Source organism: Hylaeus anthracinus, unplaced genomic scaffold (genome assembly GCF_026225885.1).
Source record: "Hylaeus anthracinus isolate JK02 unplaced genomic scaffold, UHH_iyHylAnth1.0_haploid 3, whole genome shotgun sequence".
NCBI classification, from domain to species: domain Eukaryota; kingdom Metazoa; phylum Arthropoda; class Insecta; order Hymenoptera; family Colletidae; genus Hylaeus; species Hylaeus anthracinus.
The window spans coordinates 7,257,219-7,272,603 of NW_026535284.1; the positions used below are offsets into that span (position 1 = coordinate 7,257,219).

The 15,385-nt window shown below is 32.6% G+C and overlaps 3 protein-coding genes across 5 annotated transcripts; 2 read left to right on the forward strand and 1 right to left on the reverse strand.

The window, feature by feature from the left end:
- Positions 1–79: 79 nt before the first annotated feature.
- Positions 80–4,641, reverse strand: LOC128894399 (Bardet-Biedl syndrome 4 protein homolog). The gene is made up of 6 exons (XM_054156112.1): positions 4,485–4,641; positions 3,184–3,326; positions 2,988–3,100; positions 2,798–2,892; positions 450–868; positions 80–142 (listed from the first exon to the last, which is right to left on the reverse strand). The coding sequence occupies exons 1-5, from the start codon at positions 4,567–4,569 to the stop codon at positions 672–674; spliced, it is 633 nt and encodes a 210-aa protein (XP_054012087.1). The 5' UTR covers positions 4,570–4,641; the 3' UTR covers positions 80–142; positions 450–671.
- Positions 4,642–5,656: 1,015 nt separating this feature from the next.
- On the forward strand, positions 5,657–10,190 carry LOC128893855 (solute carrier family 35 member F5). Of its 3 annotated transcripts, none has more exons than XM_054155131.1 (9): positions 5,657–6,382; positions 7,196–7,412; positions 7,489–7,626; positions 7,699–7,755; positions 7,824–8,087; positions 8,158–8,340; positions 8,449–8,765; positions 8,832–9,077; positions 9,165–10,190. In XM_054155131.1, the coding sequence occupies exons 2-9, from the start codon at positions 7,251–7,253 to the stop codon at positions 9,232–9,234; spliced, it is 1,437 nt and encodes a 478-aa protein (XP_054011106.1). In that variant the 5' UTR covers positions 5,657–6,382; positions 7,196–7,250; the 3' UTR covers positions 9,235–10,190. The 3 variants fall into 3 exon arrangements, with proteins under 3 accessions (XP_054011106.1, XP_054011105.1, XP_054011107.1); XM_054155130.1 differs by lacking the exon at positions 5,657–6,382 and adding an exon at positions 6,708–6,801; XM_054155132.1 differs by lacking the exon at positions 5,657–6,382 and adding an exon at positions 6,857–6,875.
- On the forward strand, positions 10,187–15,289 carry LOC128893848 (uncharacterized). Its single transcript, XM_054155110.1, has 11 exons — positions 10,187–11,573; positions 11,641–11,695; positions 11,759–11,902; positions 11,983–12,102; positions 12,175–12,315; positions 12,391–12,463; positions 12,520–12,702; positions 12,791–14,403; positions 14,510–14,721; positions 14,820–15,010; positions 15,089–15,289. The coding sequence occupies exons 1-11, from the start codon at positions 11,510–11,512 to the stop codon at positions 15,119–15,121; spliced, it is 2,829 nt and encodes a 942-aa protein (XP_054011085.1). The 5' UTR covers positions 10,187–11,509; the 3' UTR covers positions 15,122–15,289.
- The last annotated feature ends 96 nt before the right edge of the window (positions 15,290–15,385 follow it).

A 15,385-nucleotide genomic window follows, 5' to 3' on the forward strand; every position in this document is an offset into this window, starting at 1 on the left:
TTTTTTTTTTTTTGCAAATTGAGGTTCATACGCATTTTACGTACCTACTAAAGAAAAAAAATTTCTGATTTTATCAGACGTTTTCCCAGGGCTCCACGTATCCCATCGTTTTGACCGAATCCTTTCCTTACGACTACTATATCTACATATATATATATATTTATGTATACATTCAAATTAAATCTAGACTGTCAAATTTTCTTCTTCGAACGTCCCTTTATATGTAAAAAATGTTTCAATAAGAAAAATTAATTATATTTGGAAACTATACGCATTAGAAAAATACATTAGCTGGACCAGACTCCGCCCTTAACACTCTAAATAATGTTTAATTCTAGCAGAAATTTGACGGGAATCTGGCAGTGAACGTGTTAAAAGTAACTTCTCGCTTATCGATGTTTTTCCAGCGAATCGAACGAGTGAATAAAAAACATTCTACAGTATCGTACGCAGCTGTAAAAATGTTTAATCCAACCCTGGACGTAAAAGATAATCTCGTCGAGTCCTCGCTTCGCTGTGCAACTTTTTCAATTCAAGATCTGTCGTTGGCCTGTAACGAGTTGCAGAACACGATACACCGACAAGACATGAACAAGAACATTTGAGTCGGCGAGAGATTGAAATTCTCAAAGCACGAGGCGAGGTCGGACGAGACTTAATCGCGGAATACATTAAACAGAAAGTACACGACGACACGCTTCGCACCTCAGAGCTGCGTTGTAAGCGTTTCGTGCCTCGGTAACGTGATCCTCCTGGATGCAGACCCTGGCTAAGGCGACGTACGGTAATTCGTTTCTCGTCAGCTCGATGGACCTCTTCAGGTGCCTCTTTGCCTCGTAAAGTTGGTTCAGCTTTGCGTAACACTCCCCTAAAAACAAATCACTTTTCTGTGTATCCGAAGGTGTAATAATCAGTTCAGTTTTGTAACTAATAACTAGACTGCGAGTAGTTCATGTTATAATATTTGCAGTGTCTTTCTAAACTGACCGGTTGTTTGCGAAGAAAAACTACGCAACTATTGATCTTTCTTCGGGCATACATTTTAAAGGAGCACACGTAACAAAATGGAGAGTAAATCTTTCTATTTAATGGAGAATAAATGTTTCTATTTGAGCTAGAGTCATAAGCAGACTGCGGATTTTTATGCGTTTATTGGGAATTTGAATGTGCAAGATACTGCAAAATGCACACAGTATGGGAAGAATATAAAAAATATTGAGAGTAAAGCTCATATTATATTATTTACAGAGTAAAATAAATTCCTATTTTGGATCAATTTTTGTAGGTGGTTCAAAACTTATTTTGTAATTTTGTAATACGGACACGGGTGTCTCTACTGTGTGTATTAAATTAATTCGTGGGATTTGGTTGGGGTAGAAAATTAAAAACAACTGTTACACTCGTGAAAATTTTATGCGAGCCCAACATTTTGTTACGATGCAACTGGAACTTGTTTTTGTTGAAATCGAACTAGGACAAGATTATCACTAGTTTACAGCCAAAATGTACATTCAATCCCATCATTTTTTTTTCTTATGTATTTTGGCTTGCTAAACTCGAAAATCGCAACGAAAAATTGTTTTATAGGCAGGTTTCTTTTATATGAACTTTTGAATTTTTTTTCGATTATTTTCTGAGATACCTTCACATTTTAGGCCATATCTCGAGTTAGAAACATTCGATTCAGTCGCACAAGATGCCATATTAAAGGTAATCGAATTTCCAATAATTGATTTTTACATTGTTTTCCAATCGGTTCAATAGTTTAAACGTTACGGGCCAATATATATGAGAAACTTCGATTTTTTCGACTAAAATAGAACACAAAAATTTCTTCCATCGCGATACAAAAGTAGAAACTGTCAAATTATGTTCAGTTTCTTATTGTTTACGTATAGATCGCACTTTAACGAAGAAAACAAGCTTTTTGTTGAAGAAAATCTATGGATAAATACCAAAGTTAGGAATAATTGAGTAAAGGTACAAAAATTCCAATTTTACTCCGTTTTTGTATTTTAGTTTTGTACTCTGTTTCCTATTTATATAGAAAACGTTTTTCTAAATTCGTTTCGTTCATTTTTATTATTGAATTTCAATATTATATAGATAATTAGAAATAATTTTGGCCTTAGTTAAGTTGTGTAATTAACTAATTAAGAGAAAGACACAGAAACAGTAAAATTGGAACTTTTTTACCTTTACTCAATTATTCCTAACTTTGGTATTTATCCATAGATTTTCTTAAACCAAAGAGCTTGTTTTCTTCGTAAAAGTGCGATTTATACGCAAACAATAAGAAACTCGACATAATTTGACAGTTTCTAGTTTTGTATCGCGATGGAAGAAATTGTTGTGTTCCATAGCTGAAAAAAATCGAAGTTTCTCATATATATATATATATATTGGCCCGTAACACTTAAACTATCGAACCGATTGGAAAACAATGTAAAAATCAATTATTGGAAATTCGATTACCTTTAATATGGCACCTTGCGCGACTCAATCGGACGTTTCTAACGCGAGATATAGGGCCTAAAATGTAAAGGTACCTCACGAAAAAATTGAAAAAAAAAAGATTCAAAAATTCATATAAAAGAAATCCATTCGTAGAAAAATTTATCGTTGCGATTTTCGAGTTTAGCAGGCCAGAATACATGATAAAGAAATGATGGCATCGAATGTACATTCTTTTCGATACTTCGTAAACTATAATTTCAAATAGAAGATGGGTGATTTAATTCGAACACTTGAGCGACATAAAAAAACTATCAACTAGGGAGGAGGTAACACGATTTACCTAGGTTCAAATAAATTTCCCAGTCCGGTATAGTGGACACCTTCTCGGCTTCCAAATACGCCTCGATGGCACGCTTGTGACTTCCCATAATCAATCTAATGAAAAAGATAAATCGTTACCGCTTAAATCGAACGTTTCTAATACAAATTCATCCTCTTAAAGATATTTAATAAAGCATTCCTTCGCTTACAGCGACTTGGCGATTTGCTTGATGTTATTAACATTCGTAGAATTAACGTTGTACGCCGTTTGGAAGCAGTTCAACGAGTCCTGAATTTTACCCTCCCTCCTGAGTATCAAACCCTGCGGAGGACTTTCACGTTTGTATTTCATTTCTAAGTAAAGAATCGAGCTTAGCAATTTGTTTATATAATCGAACGATGTACCTTCAGGTAACTGGCGTATTCATTGTGACCACTCGACCTTAATAATTCCTGATCGATGAGGATTTTACAAGTTTTGTACTCGTGACGCGTATAGTGACGATGCAGAAGCCAATTGTTGCGCTCTATCGCTGGTATTTCTGGCGCTAATTCGATAACAAGCGACAAGGGTATCGTTAAACCATGAACACGTTAAAAAAACTGACAACTGTACGTCGTGTTTATTTCATTATTATTATGGATACCCTACAAATTGTGTTTTCGTATAAAATTTCAAATTTAGTCGCTCTAAAAAATTAGTCTCAAGGAGGTCGTTCCGTGTGACGACCGTTCTTTTTAAGGTTTTTTTCGGAATTTTTTATAACGAAATAAAAAAAACACAAAGCTTCCAAATTTTTATTATACATTTATTCAGGCTGTAACTGTAACTTTGAATTTTTTTTCAGCAGAAATATAACGCGGATCGCGAGAATTTATCGCTCGTACGGCACCTACAGTAAAAAAGAAACGATAGGTGAACGGCGTCCATGATTCCGGCAGACTGGCTAATCTGAAATAAAAAAAAAACAAATTGCATGTTAATCAGTAGGTGGCTGGCTATCGCCGGAACTGGGATTTTTGAAAAATATTGAACCGTTTTTTTTTTTTGGTTTTTTTTTTTCATAAAAAAAGTAGTGGAAAAAGATCACGAAACTTTGGGTGTTAATGTTTAAAAGTATGTAAAAAATTGAATTTTCCAGGTTTTTAGAAAATCCTAGTTCCGGCGATAGCCATCCATCTACAGATTAACATGCAATTTGTTTTTTTTTTATTTCAGATCAGCCAATCTGCCGGAATCATGGACGCCGTTCACCTATCGTTTTTTTTTTTACTGTAGGTGCCGTACGAGCGATAAATTCTCGCGATACACGTTATATTTTTACTTAAAAAAATTCAAAGTTACAGTTAAAGGCTGGATAAATGTATAATAAAAATTCGGACGCTCTGCGTTTCTTCATTTCGCTATCAAAAATTCCGAAATAACCGTCAAAAAGATACGGTAGAACCACTCATCGATCGATGACACGGCCCTGTTAGCGTCATTTTTAATCGACAATGTTTACTAACACCGTCTACTAACCGTCATCGCCTCATTATCATTATATAAAGTTTCCTAATCGAATGATTTATTGTAATTTTAGGTTCTTATCTTTTATCAACTGCAGTTTCGATCCAGTTTTAATCGAGCGTCGTTGATAAAAATGTCATCGCGCGCACGAGTGACGCGTTTCGTATAACGTTCGTGAAATTCCGAAAAATAACACCTTTCTTTCCCTTATCGTTGCTCGGTTGTTGCGAAACGGTGGTTTGTTGCTGGATACGACCATTGCTGAGCATATTGTTAGCCATTCTTGGAACACAAAAACAACGTTGCACAGGCACGTTTCAACTGTTCATAGTACGAGTGCTGTCCCAGAAGGCTCGAGGGTATGTTGTTGCTATTATTCGTCATGACAACCCTTAGTTTAAGCTTCCTTCACACGAAATTATCTTAATCTGCTATTGCGTGAATCCAGTCAATAAATTAATTAATATTCACTCTAAATATTATATATATATTTATATAAATGGTCTAAAGTTATGAGATGCCTTCACAGGAAAATATCACACGCAAATCTAGCAGTTATCTCATTCTACAATTTATCCAAACGATTTTTATTTCAGATCGAGCATATTATTTAGAAAAGGGTTGCTTTTGTAGCTTGAGCTTACGATTAAGCTAGAAAAACAATATAGCTAAACAAAACCACGCGAAAATTTGTTGTGACTTGATCACATATTCATCAACTGAACATTTATAGTAATGATTTCTATTGTAAAATGACTAGCGTCGTTTAAAAAGAGATCTTACAAGAATAAAATAAAAAGTCATTCAAATTTCCCGCGGGAATATGGTGGCGCCATCTAGCGGTGAACATGCCGAACTAATTTCGGACTCCGATCAGCGCCTCTATCGGGAAAACGCTCAAGTTTGTCGTGGGTAGTTCCTTTCTTCACCGTTAGATGGCGCTGATTTCACTGTTTTTTACCGACACCTGTCGATATATTACCATAATGTCGGTAAATTACCACGTAAATGGCGCTATCTAGCGAAACAAATAGAAACTATTCCACGACAAACTTGAACGTTTTCCCGATAGAGGCGCTGACCATACTCCGAAAATTAGTTCGGTTAATTCACCGATAGACGGCTATTTATTTGATGGAAAATAGCGGGAACCCACAAGAGAAACTTCGATATTTTAAAAGTTTAAAAAAGAAGGCTATTATTATTATCGATATCCTACCAATCAAATTATCATATAAAATTTCAATTTAGTCGCTCTAAAAAATAAGTCTTAAGGGAGACTCCCGTGTGACGACCGTTCTTTTTAAGGTTTCTTCGGAATTTTTTATAACGAAATGAAAAAACACAGAGCTTCCAAATTTTTAGTATATATTTATTCTGCCTTTAACTGTAACTTTGAATTTTTTTAAGCAAAAATATAATGTGGATCGCGAGATTTATCGCTCGTATAAAATTTCAATTTAGTTGCTCTAAAAAATAAGTCTTTATACGAAAGAATCCCTCATCATTATTCAATAAAAGGTTGAATAATCCTAAGAAGAAATAATGTAGCTAAGCAAAAACTCGCGAAGATTCGTTATACTTTATTTACTTTCTTAGAATAGGATTTATTCAAGTTGCGCACTTTAGTTTCGCTTCGTCCAAATTTAATTCCATCCCGCAATTAAAATTGACAAATGAACAGTCCTGTATCTTTTATTCGCCATTCAAATCTGTTATCACTGCAGATAAGAATGTCCATCTGGCATGAAAAGTACGCTGACACGTAGCGCCATCGAAGTGATAACAAAAATTACGGGACGTCATCGGCGCATCAACATGGTTACGGATAGTTGTTCCTACGCGATAATGCAACGGAAATGTTAAAGTGTTAATCACATTTAAATAATACCAGAGAGGAGATCGCGGAATAATTGTCGAAATATCGTGCGGATAATACCGGAAATCGGCGCGTAAAACATCGACGTTCTTATACTCGATCTTTAGTCGATCGAGCAGCATGCGATGCTCATGGTTTCGTGATACTAAGATGTAGAGAAACAGCGAGTCCATGTATTATTGTCGCCAGTGGAAAATTGAGGGTTGTCGTTAATTGTGAGTCGATTATTCGTTGATAATCCGTACGAATATCACGTTGAGTCGTTGTTTATTCACCCTCGTGACTACTTTTATAGGTTATCTTACACATGACTAAAGTTTCATACATTTGTCTCTTATCCACCTGTGTTATCAGTCATAAAACCAATAAATAGTTTTTATAGACGTACACACTTTATGAATTTTATATCACGTTACTCATCGAACACAATCATCATCGTGAACTTGTAAAAAGAACATTAAAGTAGTGAAACCTTGAACATTGTTTTTTTGTCCCTCGTTTTAATCCTCTTCCTCTACTTCCTGTCTCTGTTCTGTTACATTCCAGACACACACTCCAGTAATTCACGTGACAATTATTGTGCAACATGTGTCTCCTTTGTCTTGTTTATCGTGAAGATCTTTTAGTATTAGAAGTATGTTGAAAGTAAACACCTAAATATTTGAATTTATATTTGTCAGGGCATGCTATCTGTGTGTACTTCTCCATGTATGTTAAATTGCTATGTTATTAACTTGGTATTCTTTATTACTCGATTTTCTATCGTTATAGATATGCAAAAGTAAATATAAACTTTGCGTATAATACTTGTCAAACTACAGAAAAAAGAGTATGCAAGCTTGGATTTAAGGATCAACAGTTCCTGAATTATAAGGAAACATTTTATTTTGTTTGAAATATCTCATTCTTTTTAATGCATGTCTTGAAATGTTTTTTAGTTAACAGTTATTAAGTTTCACATACACTCGAGAATTCACGTACTATTTAGCAAAATAAACATATATTCAGCATGTTCAATGATTTTTCAGTATTCAATTTTACCATGATGCCATAATTAAGAAGAGAAGAGGTATTGGATACACTATGAGCTGCTCTGTAGAATTAAGACAGCGCAGACAGCAGGGGATGGCGGAGGATCCTCACAAACTTGCAGCAATGATGAATAAATCTCAGAGGCTAGTCCTCGGATTGTTAGTTTTACTACTAGTCGATATAATTTGGGTCTCCAGTTCTGAGCTAACTAAAGTAAGAGTTGCTTCAAATATTACTTAAAAACTTTTAGAATGTAACTCAATCTAATAACATTCCTTTTACATTTTAGTATATTTATAGAGAAGCAGCTTTCGAAAAGCCATTTTTTAGTACATATGTAAAAACATCAATGTTTACGCTTTATTTGCTTGGTTTATGTTTCTGGCCTCCATGGCGGGATCAGTGTAACAAACCAGCAACATACATGGTATTATTTCTCTACAAATTCTATTAAGACATTATTCCTATACTCCTTTTCGCTTAATTTATTACTTTTTAGTTCATAGATCCTAACGTGGAAGATGATAACTTTTATTCAGAAGCCAATACTAGTTTGGTAGGTAAAAATACACTACGAATTTTTCTGTTTAAAATAACTCATTAATAAAACATATACCACTTCAGAGCGATCCAACATTCGTTCCAATAAAAACGCCAGACCAGTGTGATCGTTCTTCGGGCACAGAAAGCGACGATTCGTCTATACGTTCTGTGAGATTTAGTAAGTTAGCAGAAGTCCGACACATGTCAGAATGCGATGCTACCGAAGCATTGTTAGCGAGGCTCAGCTATCAAGCGAGCTTAAGAGCTGGGGAACACGCGAGGCGGCAAGCCAATAAATTTTGTGTTCAAAAAGTTGCAAAGATTGCGCTTATGTTTTGTTTGTTTGTACGTAACAATTTAGCGATTCACAATAACCACGCATACGTTATATTAATACAAATATTTTATGTTGCAGTGGTTTATGGCTAATTATACTTATCAGATATCATTAGCAAAGACCGAAGCAGGAGTTGTAACAGTACTGTCATCAACTTCGAGTTTATTTACTTTGTTCCTCGCTGCTGTTTTCCCTAGCAATGGAGGAGATAAATTTACGCTGTCCAAGCTAGTTGCTGTGTCTGTCAGCATTCTTGGGCTAGTATGTATTATCTTACGTTACAAGAAAAGCAAGCATGGTTAAAACCGCGATATAACATTTAAGAATTCAATTTCCAAATAAAGTAAAGAGTTTCTTTTTAATCCGTAGGTATTAGTTGGTCTTTCGGATTTAACGATAGAAACTAATAAGATACCCACAGGCATAATATTGGCGCTAGTCAGTGCATTTTTTTATGCAGCTTACATTGTATTCCTAAAACGGAAAGTAGATCACGAAGATAAAATGGATATTCCAATGTTTTTCGGGTTTGTCGGGCTTTTTAATCTGACGCTTCTGTGGCCATTGTTTTTTATTCTTCATTACGCCCACTGGGAAGTATTCGAATGGCCAGATACTCACCAGTGGACATTTCTAATCATTAATGGTCTGATTGGTACTGTTCTAAGCGAAGTACTTTGGCTATGGTACGTTTATGAAAAAAATATTTGCACTAATTCATCTTATCGCATACTATTATTTTGTATTTGTAGGGGCTGTTTTTTAACATCGTCCCTCATAGCAACTCTTGGGGTTAGTTTAACAATGCCAATGTCGATGATAGCTGATGTGTTATTAAAAAAGGTCGAGTACCCTTACATATTCTATCTAGGAACTATTCCAATGCTTTTAGCATTTCTGACTGTATCTCTTCTATCTTATTACGATAATTGGGATCCAGTCATGGATTTGATGAAGAGGATTTACATTTGGATTTGTCGAAAAAATAGATCGACAAGGTATTTACGCGTGAAAAAGAAATAATCGTATGTGGATCCTATTTCGACTGACGCTATTGTAATAAACGCGGTGTTCTTTTATTTTAGAATACCAGATCTTGAAGCAGAGCAAACAGAATCGCTTATAGGAATAAATAACGGTGAACACGAGGCTTAACTCGACAATAACGGAGAAACTATGTAATAAATGTGTTTTATGTATGTATATTTCCCACACACCTAACAACAAATGCTTCATCTACAAGCATAAAACGTTATCAATGTACCGTATATATGTCTTGATATAGTTACCTCCTACGTCGAGAGGGTTTTCTGTATATATTTTAAACTGAATGATCTGTGCATATTTAACTAAAAAGCATTTTCACGAAGATTATCCAAGCAATGTTAAACATAAAATAATAGTCGATAGCTCTTCTTTCTACAATGCATACGTTACCGTAATGATTTGCCATAAAAATTAGATTCTACCTTTACGCAGAATATTACAATACTGCCAGACAATAATTGCGCATTGTTCGATATACATATTCTTTGAACACAAAATTAATTCTCAGACTTTTGTTTAAATATATCGTAATGTCGATAACAGTCTCTTCGTGACTATATTATTTTTCTTATAAAAATTATGAAGAGTCAAATCTACTATTGTAATCTTAAAAAACATACAGAATTAAGGCTATTAAGGAATGTATCTAGCTTTTGTATTCATTGTATATTTTTAAAGAAAGTTATAGTATATGAATTGAAGGTTAATTACGATGTTTTATGAGATATAAAACATGTAGATTGTGATACATTCGTTGAAGACATTAAGTTTCTATTGGTACATAATGTTATATTTTTATCCAAGTATATGCATTGCTAAACAGTTGTATCTTGTATATTAAGCTACATTGAATAGAGATGAATTATTTGCATACATAATTTGGAGAGACCTGGTAAAAGTAACAGTAAAAGTAATAGACTCTTTGATTTCTCGATCTTTGTAGAAAAATCACATATACCTCCATTATAAAAAAAAAGGCTGAGAAACTAAAGGGTACTTACCTACTTACATTATATCTTGTAGCGAGTAACATTTAAAATTGGTAATAATTACGTTGTAATTATTAGTATCCCTTATTTAAAGTATTATTTTGATAAATTTTTAACACGATTATTTATCTTGTCATTGTTTAAAACTCACTTAAAAAAAAAAAAAACTGGAAGAACAGTAAAAGATTAAGAAAGTAAATAATTTAATTTATATTGTCCCATGAAAATATCTGTTGGTATTATGTATTTATTTATCTAAAATGAAGTATGCCCTAAACTCTAAGACAATGTCAGTGAGATGTTTGTGCAATTTTAATGACATAAGACAGAAACAAAGAAAGATATATTTAGATCTTGGACCAATTTAAAATTCAGTATTCAGTAATACTAACAAATATGATGGCGAAGAAAAACTTGAACATTGATACATTTTATGGCATACAACTTTTATATAAGAGTGATAACTACATCATCTTTCTCAAATCTAGTCAAAATAATTATACTGAAACATTCCTTCGTTTAAGTAGTTTTTACATACACCATAATGTCTGTAATTGATATATTTATTCATGAGGTTACACATATTCATACACAAGTATAATTTATTAAATTGATTATATGATTTATTGATAAAATGTTGATATTTTTTTTTTAACTGGCAATGCGCACAATTTTCTTTATTATACAAAAAAACAAGAAGGTTTAAAAAGGAATCTTGAACATGTGTTACATGTTTATAATGTTTATACAGATTTAAAACTTGCACATATATGCATACATACACGATAAAAGAGTTACATTTGTTAAGTAAGAAAATTTATTATAATATTTTGCAAAAAAAAAGAAAAAAAAAAGAATCACTATACATAAATATAATACTGTTAGCTTGATATTGTGATATAATTATTATGGTGCGCAAATATACTTCAACTTAGTGTAACATAAATCAAGCTATAAAATACTGATGTAGATCATAGTTAATTGTTCCTGCATCTACTACAGTTGTATATTTATTGTACATACAATATTTTAAAATTAAGATTAAAATTACATACATATTATATAAATACATATTGTCATTAATAAAACGAAATGACTGATTACCATACCATCTGAGATCTTTTTGTACAGAAAGCTATTGAATACTTATTAAAAATAAAAAAATTTAATTGTTCCCAAAAATGTAAATTTTCTTAGATATGCATAGACAAAACATCTGACTTCAGGAAAACAAGAATAGTCCCACTTGAAGTATAAAATTATTCACTCCGTGAAACATGAAATTCACGTTGAACCTATACAGTTTTTGTATTTCTTTTAACATTAATAATTTAGACAATTAGTTCGGGAATAATGTTTACAAATGTCTCAACAGAAAAGTAAAAAATTTTGAAATGTATGACTGCTTCAACATGGCATATCAAGATAAAACAAATGCCTTGCAGTTGAACATTAAAGGTAAAATTAATTTAAAATGTTTTTATTCGATAATAATTTAAGATGCAAATGATGCATATCGTTTCAGTAAATAGTGAAAACTTAATACCAATTTCACAAAGATACAATGCAGGATCGTTGCGGTAAGTTTTTAAGTTAAAATATTTATATCAGGATTTATTTTCGCTAATTCTAAACAATTTTAGGATACCAGCTGATCCTTCCTGGCCGAAAATACCACAGAGAAAATTAGCTGATGATGTTAACGATACCATTGAACCTCCATGTATAATCACTTTTACTGGGACACCTAGAAAGAGCCGCACTGTGGTTCAAACACCACTAAATCAGTAAATCATAATTTTGCATTTCCTAAATTTTACATGAGTCACGTTAACGGTAAGTTGAACGTAGGTATTTTAAATTTCAGGTCACCTAAATCTACAATAACCAGAGATAGTGCATATTCATCCTTTCATTGCCAAAGAGTTACCTCAAGTATGCACACTTTAAAACGACAGCCTGGTTTCGTTGATCCTCGTTTTAAAAAGTAGTCTTCTTTCTTCCCCACGTAAATATAAACATGACCAATTTAAAAAGTTGTTGATGTATTTTTGAGCAGAGTAACCAATACTAAAAGGAATCACGTTACATCAACTGAATCATTAGAGAAGAAAACGAACCATTCTGACCTCACTAACTCTATAGAACCTTTGCATAATGGAGAATTAGTGGAGACAGTACCTGAGAGGGACATTAATGTGTACACTTCACTTTTAATGGAAAATAGTATATATCGTTATTATTTGTATTGTATTATTGTATTATTTTAATGTAGGCAACAAATGAAAATACAGGAAACGGCAAACTCTCGCGGAACAGAAAAAGCTGAAGAGATTAAGACAGAAACGGTAAGCACATTACTTAACCGACAATACTAATTATAACAGTATCTTGTGGATTTCAGTTTCATAAAAGTAATTGCGTTCAGAATTCCAAGGAAGATAACATAGTTAATATCAATAAAGAAACAATTTTAGAACAAAAGAGTTGTGTAGATAGTTCAGAATTTAAAAATTTGACTAACACTTCAAGATCAACAATGAATGATGTAAAAACACAGGTGGATGTAAATCCATTACCAATGCAAGTATATATCCCCGTGTTTCATAATTACATTTTTAATAAAAATATAAAAATTAACAGAATAAATTCTAATGTTACTTCAATGTATTTAGGAAAATAATGGACAGTTATTTTATGTGTTAGACAAGAAACTTCAACCGCATCCCTTAAATGCGATACACGTTGATACGATCACATTACCTCAAGAATATCTAAAACAATGTTACAATTTACAAGTTCCAGTTCTAACTTATCAAAACATACCGTTGCAAATACCTACTATAGGAACAAGTAATATTCTGCAACCGTGTTTGAGTAATTTAGAAGAAAGAAACCAAACTGAAACTGTATCTTTAATAAAAAAAGAAGCAGAACAATCTTTGCATTCCTCTAACACAGAATCCTTGAAACACATAATTCCAGACCAAATGCAAAATATGAATACACCTCTCAGTAATGGTAGTAATTATCCTGAAAATGTATTTCCAGATGCTGGAAATAAAACTACCGAAGAGAAAAATGTCTGTGCCATTGAGAAGGAAAACAAATTAAAAGTACAAAATACAGTACCTGATAGAAGTAGAGAAAACTGTTTAAAACTAAATGGTAGCATTACCAATATTTCAGTGAATCCAAATATACCCGAAAAATTAGAAAACACGCGATCTCAGCGAAAACAACAAGAATCTAGCGATTCCGAGTACTATGTTCCCAGTATTGTTAAAAGAAATATACATAATAATATTTTTCAAAATACAAAGAAAACTGTATGCATCACTAGTGGCGAAGAAACGACAGATTCAGAATTTATTCCAAAAAAAAGTATCCAGAGGAAGGAGTTTAATGGTATCAGTAAATCTACAATAAAAACTAACAGGATTAACATGGACTGTGATCAAAGGAATGTCATATTAACTGAAAAAAATCATCCTCAGTCAGTGCCTCGTTCAAAAGAACATAAACCATCTATGTATCAAGTAGCAGCAAGAAATAAATCTGAACAAAATTTGTCTTGCATAAAAAATGATTGTACAAAAAAGCTCTGCCGGAGTTCCGAACCGCATATCACTTTTAAACAAAAAAAGGCATCAGCAAAATTTTCTAGAAAAGCAAAATCTTATTTTCAAAAGAATTCTCACTCTGCATTGGTAGATTCCGACTATACTTTAGTGTGGCCTAATTGTCAATATAATAAACATAAATGTAGCCAAATGAACATTCGCAAATTTAATAATCACAGGATGAGAAAGATTGGTCTTCATTCTAATGTCAAGTTACCCATACATGAGAAGAATGGAAATGCACAAATCGAAAGTAATTTAAATTTGAACGAGCAAAGTTATTTGCAAAATGTTGATGGGATTGATTCAGGTCAGGAAGTGATCAAGAGTCTATCAAAAACAGGCTTAAAAAATAATAAATGTAAATGTGAAATTTCTCCTAGATCAAATGGTACAATTGAAAGTCCAAAAGGCATTTCTCCTAAAACCCAAGAATTATTGAATAAAAGTTATTGGGAGTATTATAACAGATTAAGACACAAAATAAAAAATACAGGGAGCGTGGAGCAACATCTCTATCAACTAACAATAGATGGACCAAAAACTAAGAAGGGAGAAGCAGATGAAACATATGATAAAGAATTACGAAATCAATTAAAACTGAATCCAGAACTTCAAACACTACAACACTGTACAGCTCTTTCTAGCATGATCAATAAAGCACTGTAAGTTATATAAATGATTGGTACACTAGAAAAAAACGTTTGTTTCAGTTCCTTTAGGAAATAAATGATTATATTAAAATTTGATTTTATTTTCTCTATTGTATAGAGATTCAAATCATCAATCAGATATTATGGAGACAACCCAGTTACATTGTAATGGAAACATGAAATCATTGTCAGACCCTGTGGCTAATACTCACAGTGTTGGTGCAAATAATATGATGTCAAATTTTATTAACGATGAACCCTTACTTAATAAACTGAGATCTAAACAAACTAAAGAAAATGACAAGCAATTTCTAGAACTTAAATCTATCAGTAAGTACATAGTTTAAAACTGTGTTCTTTATTATGCTCAATTAATAATTACATTTATATATACATTATATATAATAATTATTTTCTCTCATTTCCAGTTTTTTTTGGTGGTATGATGTACATCTTAATAATATTCCTACCAATGTTGTACGAATATTTTTATCACGAAGAATACGACGATTACGAAAATTTAGGTTATCTGGAATTTATTGTGGATTATGTGTTATCATCATTTAACGAAGCATTTGGTGGTATTTTCGCTGGTGTAAAACAAATTTTTTTCTATCCAGTAAGATTACAGACGAAATTATAATACACGCAAACCCTCTAAATGAACCGATATTAAATTTTATATAATGATTTCTAGCATGCATGTAAGAAATGCAACAATATCGCATAAATTAACGACGAGCGCACACCATGTACGAGCTTCAAAATGTTTTACTATGGTTTGTTCTTTATTGATTGATATTTGTTTTGTAACAGACAAGTATTTTTGTAATTGATTCTGCATTCTCGCATATTTGTATACTATATGGGTGTTTACAATTAAAACTTTATTCGAGGATTCGTCATCTTTCAAAAATTACAATTCAGTAGTCAGTAGTCATTAGACCAGCATTTCAGTATCATTAATCAAGCTGGAGTAATAGGTGCAACAATT

Coding starts and splice junctions, on each gene's coding strand:
- LOC128894399 (XM_054156112.1), bottom strand. CDS start 4,569: ATGGCTAACAATATGCTCAGCAATGGTCGTATCCAGCAACAAACCACC. Junction 3,101..3,183: donor AATACGCCAGTTACCTGAAG/GTACATCGTTCG, acceptor AGTCCTCCGCAG/GGTTTGATACTCAGGAGGGA. Junction 2,893..2,987: donor AAGCAAATCGCCAAGTCGCT/GTAAGCGAAGGA, acceptor CTTTTTCATTAG/ATTGATTATGGGAAGTCACA.
- LOC128893855 (XM_054155131.1), top strand. CDS start 7,251: ATGAGCTGCTCTGTAGAATTAAGACAGCGCAGACAGCAGGGGATGGCG. Junction 7,413..7,488: donor CCAGTTCTGAGCTAACTAAA/GTAAGAGTTGCT, acceptor TTTACATTTTAG/TATATTTATAGAGAAGCAGC. Junction 9,078..9,164: donor CGAAAAAATAGATCGACAAG/GTATTTACGCGT, acceptor CTTTTATTTTAG/AATACCAGATCTTGAAGCAG.
- LOC128893848 (XM_054155110.1), top strand. CDS start 11,510: ATGTATGACTGCTTCAACATGGCATATCAAGATAAAACAAATGCCTTG. Junction 14,404..14,509: donor AGCATGATCAATAAAGCACT/GTAAGTTATATA, acceptor TCTATTGTATAG/AGATTCAAATCATCAATCAG. Junction 15,011..15,088: donor AACAAATTTTTTTCTATCCA/GTAAGATTACAG, acceptor AATGATTTCTAG/CATGCATGTAAGAAATGCAA.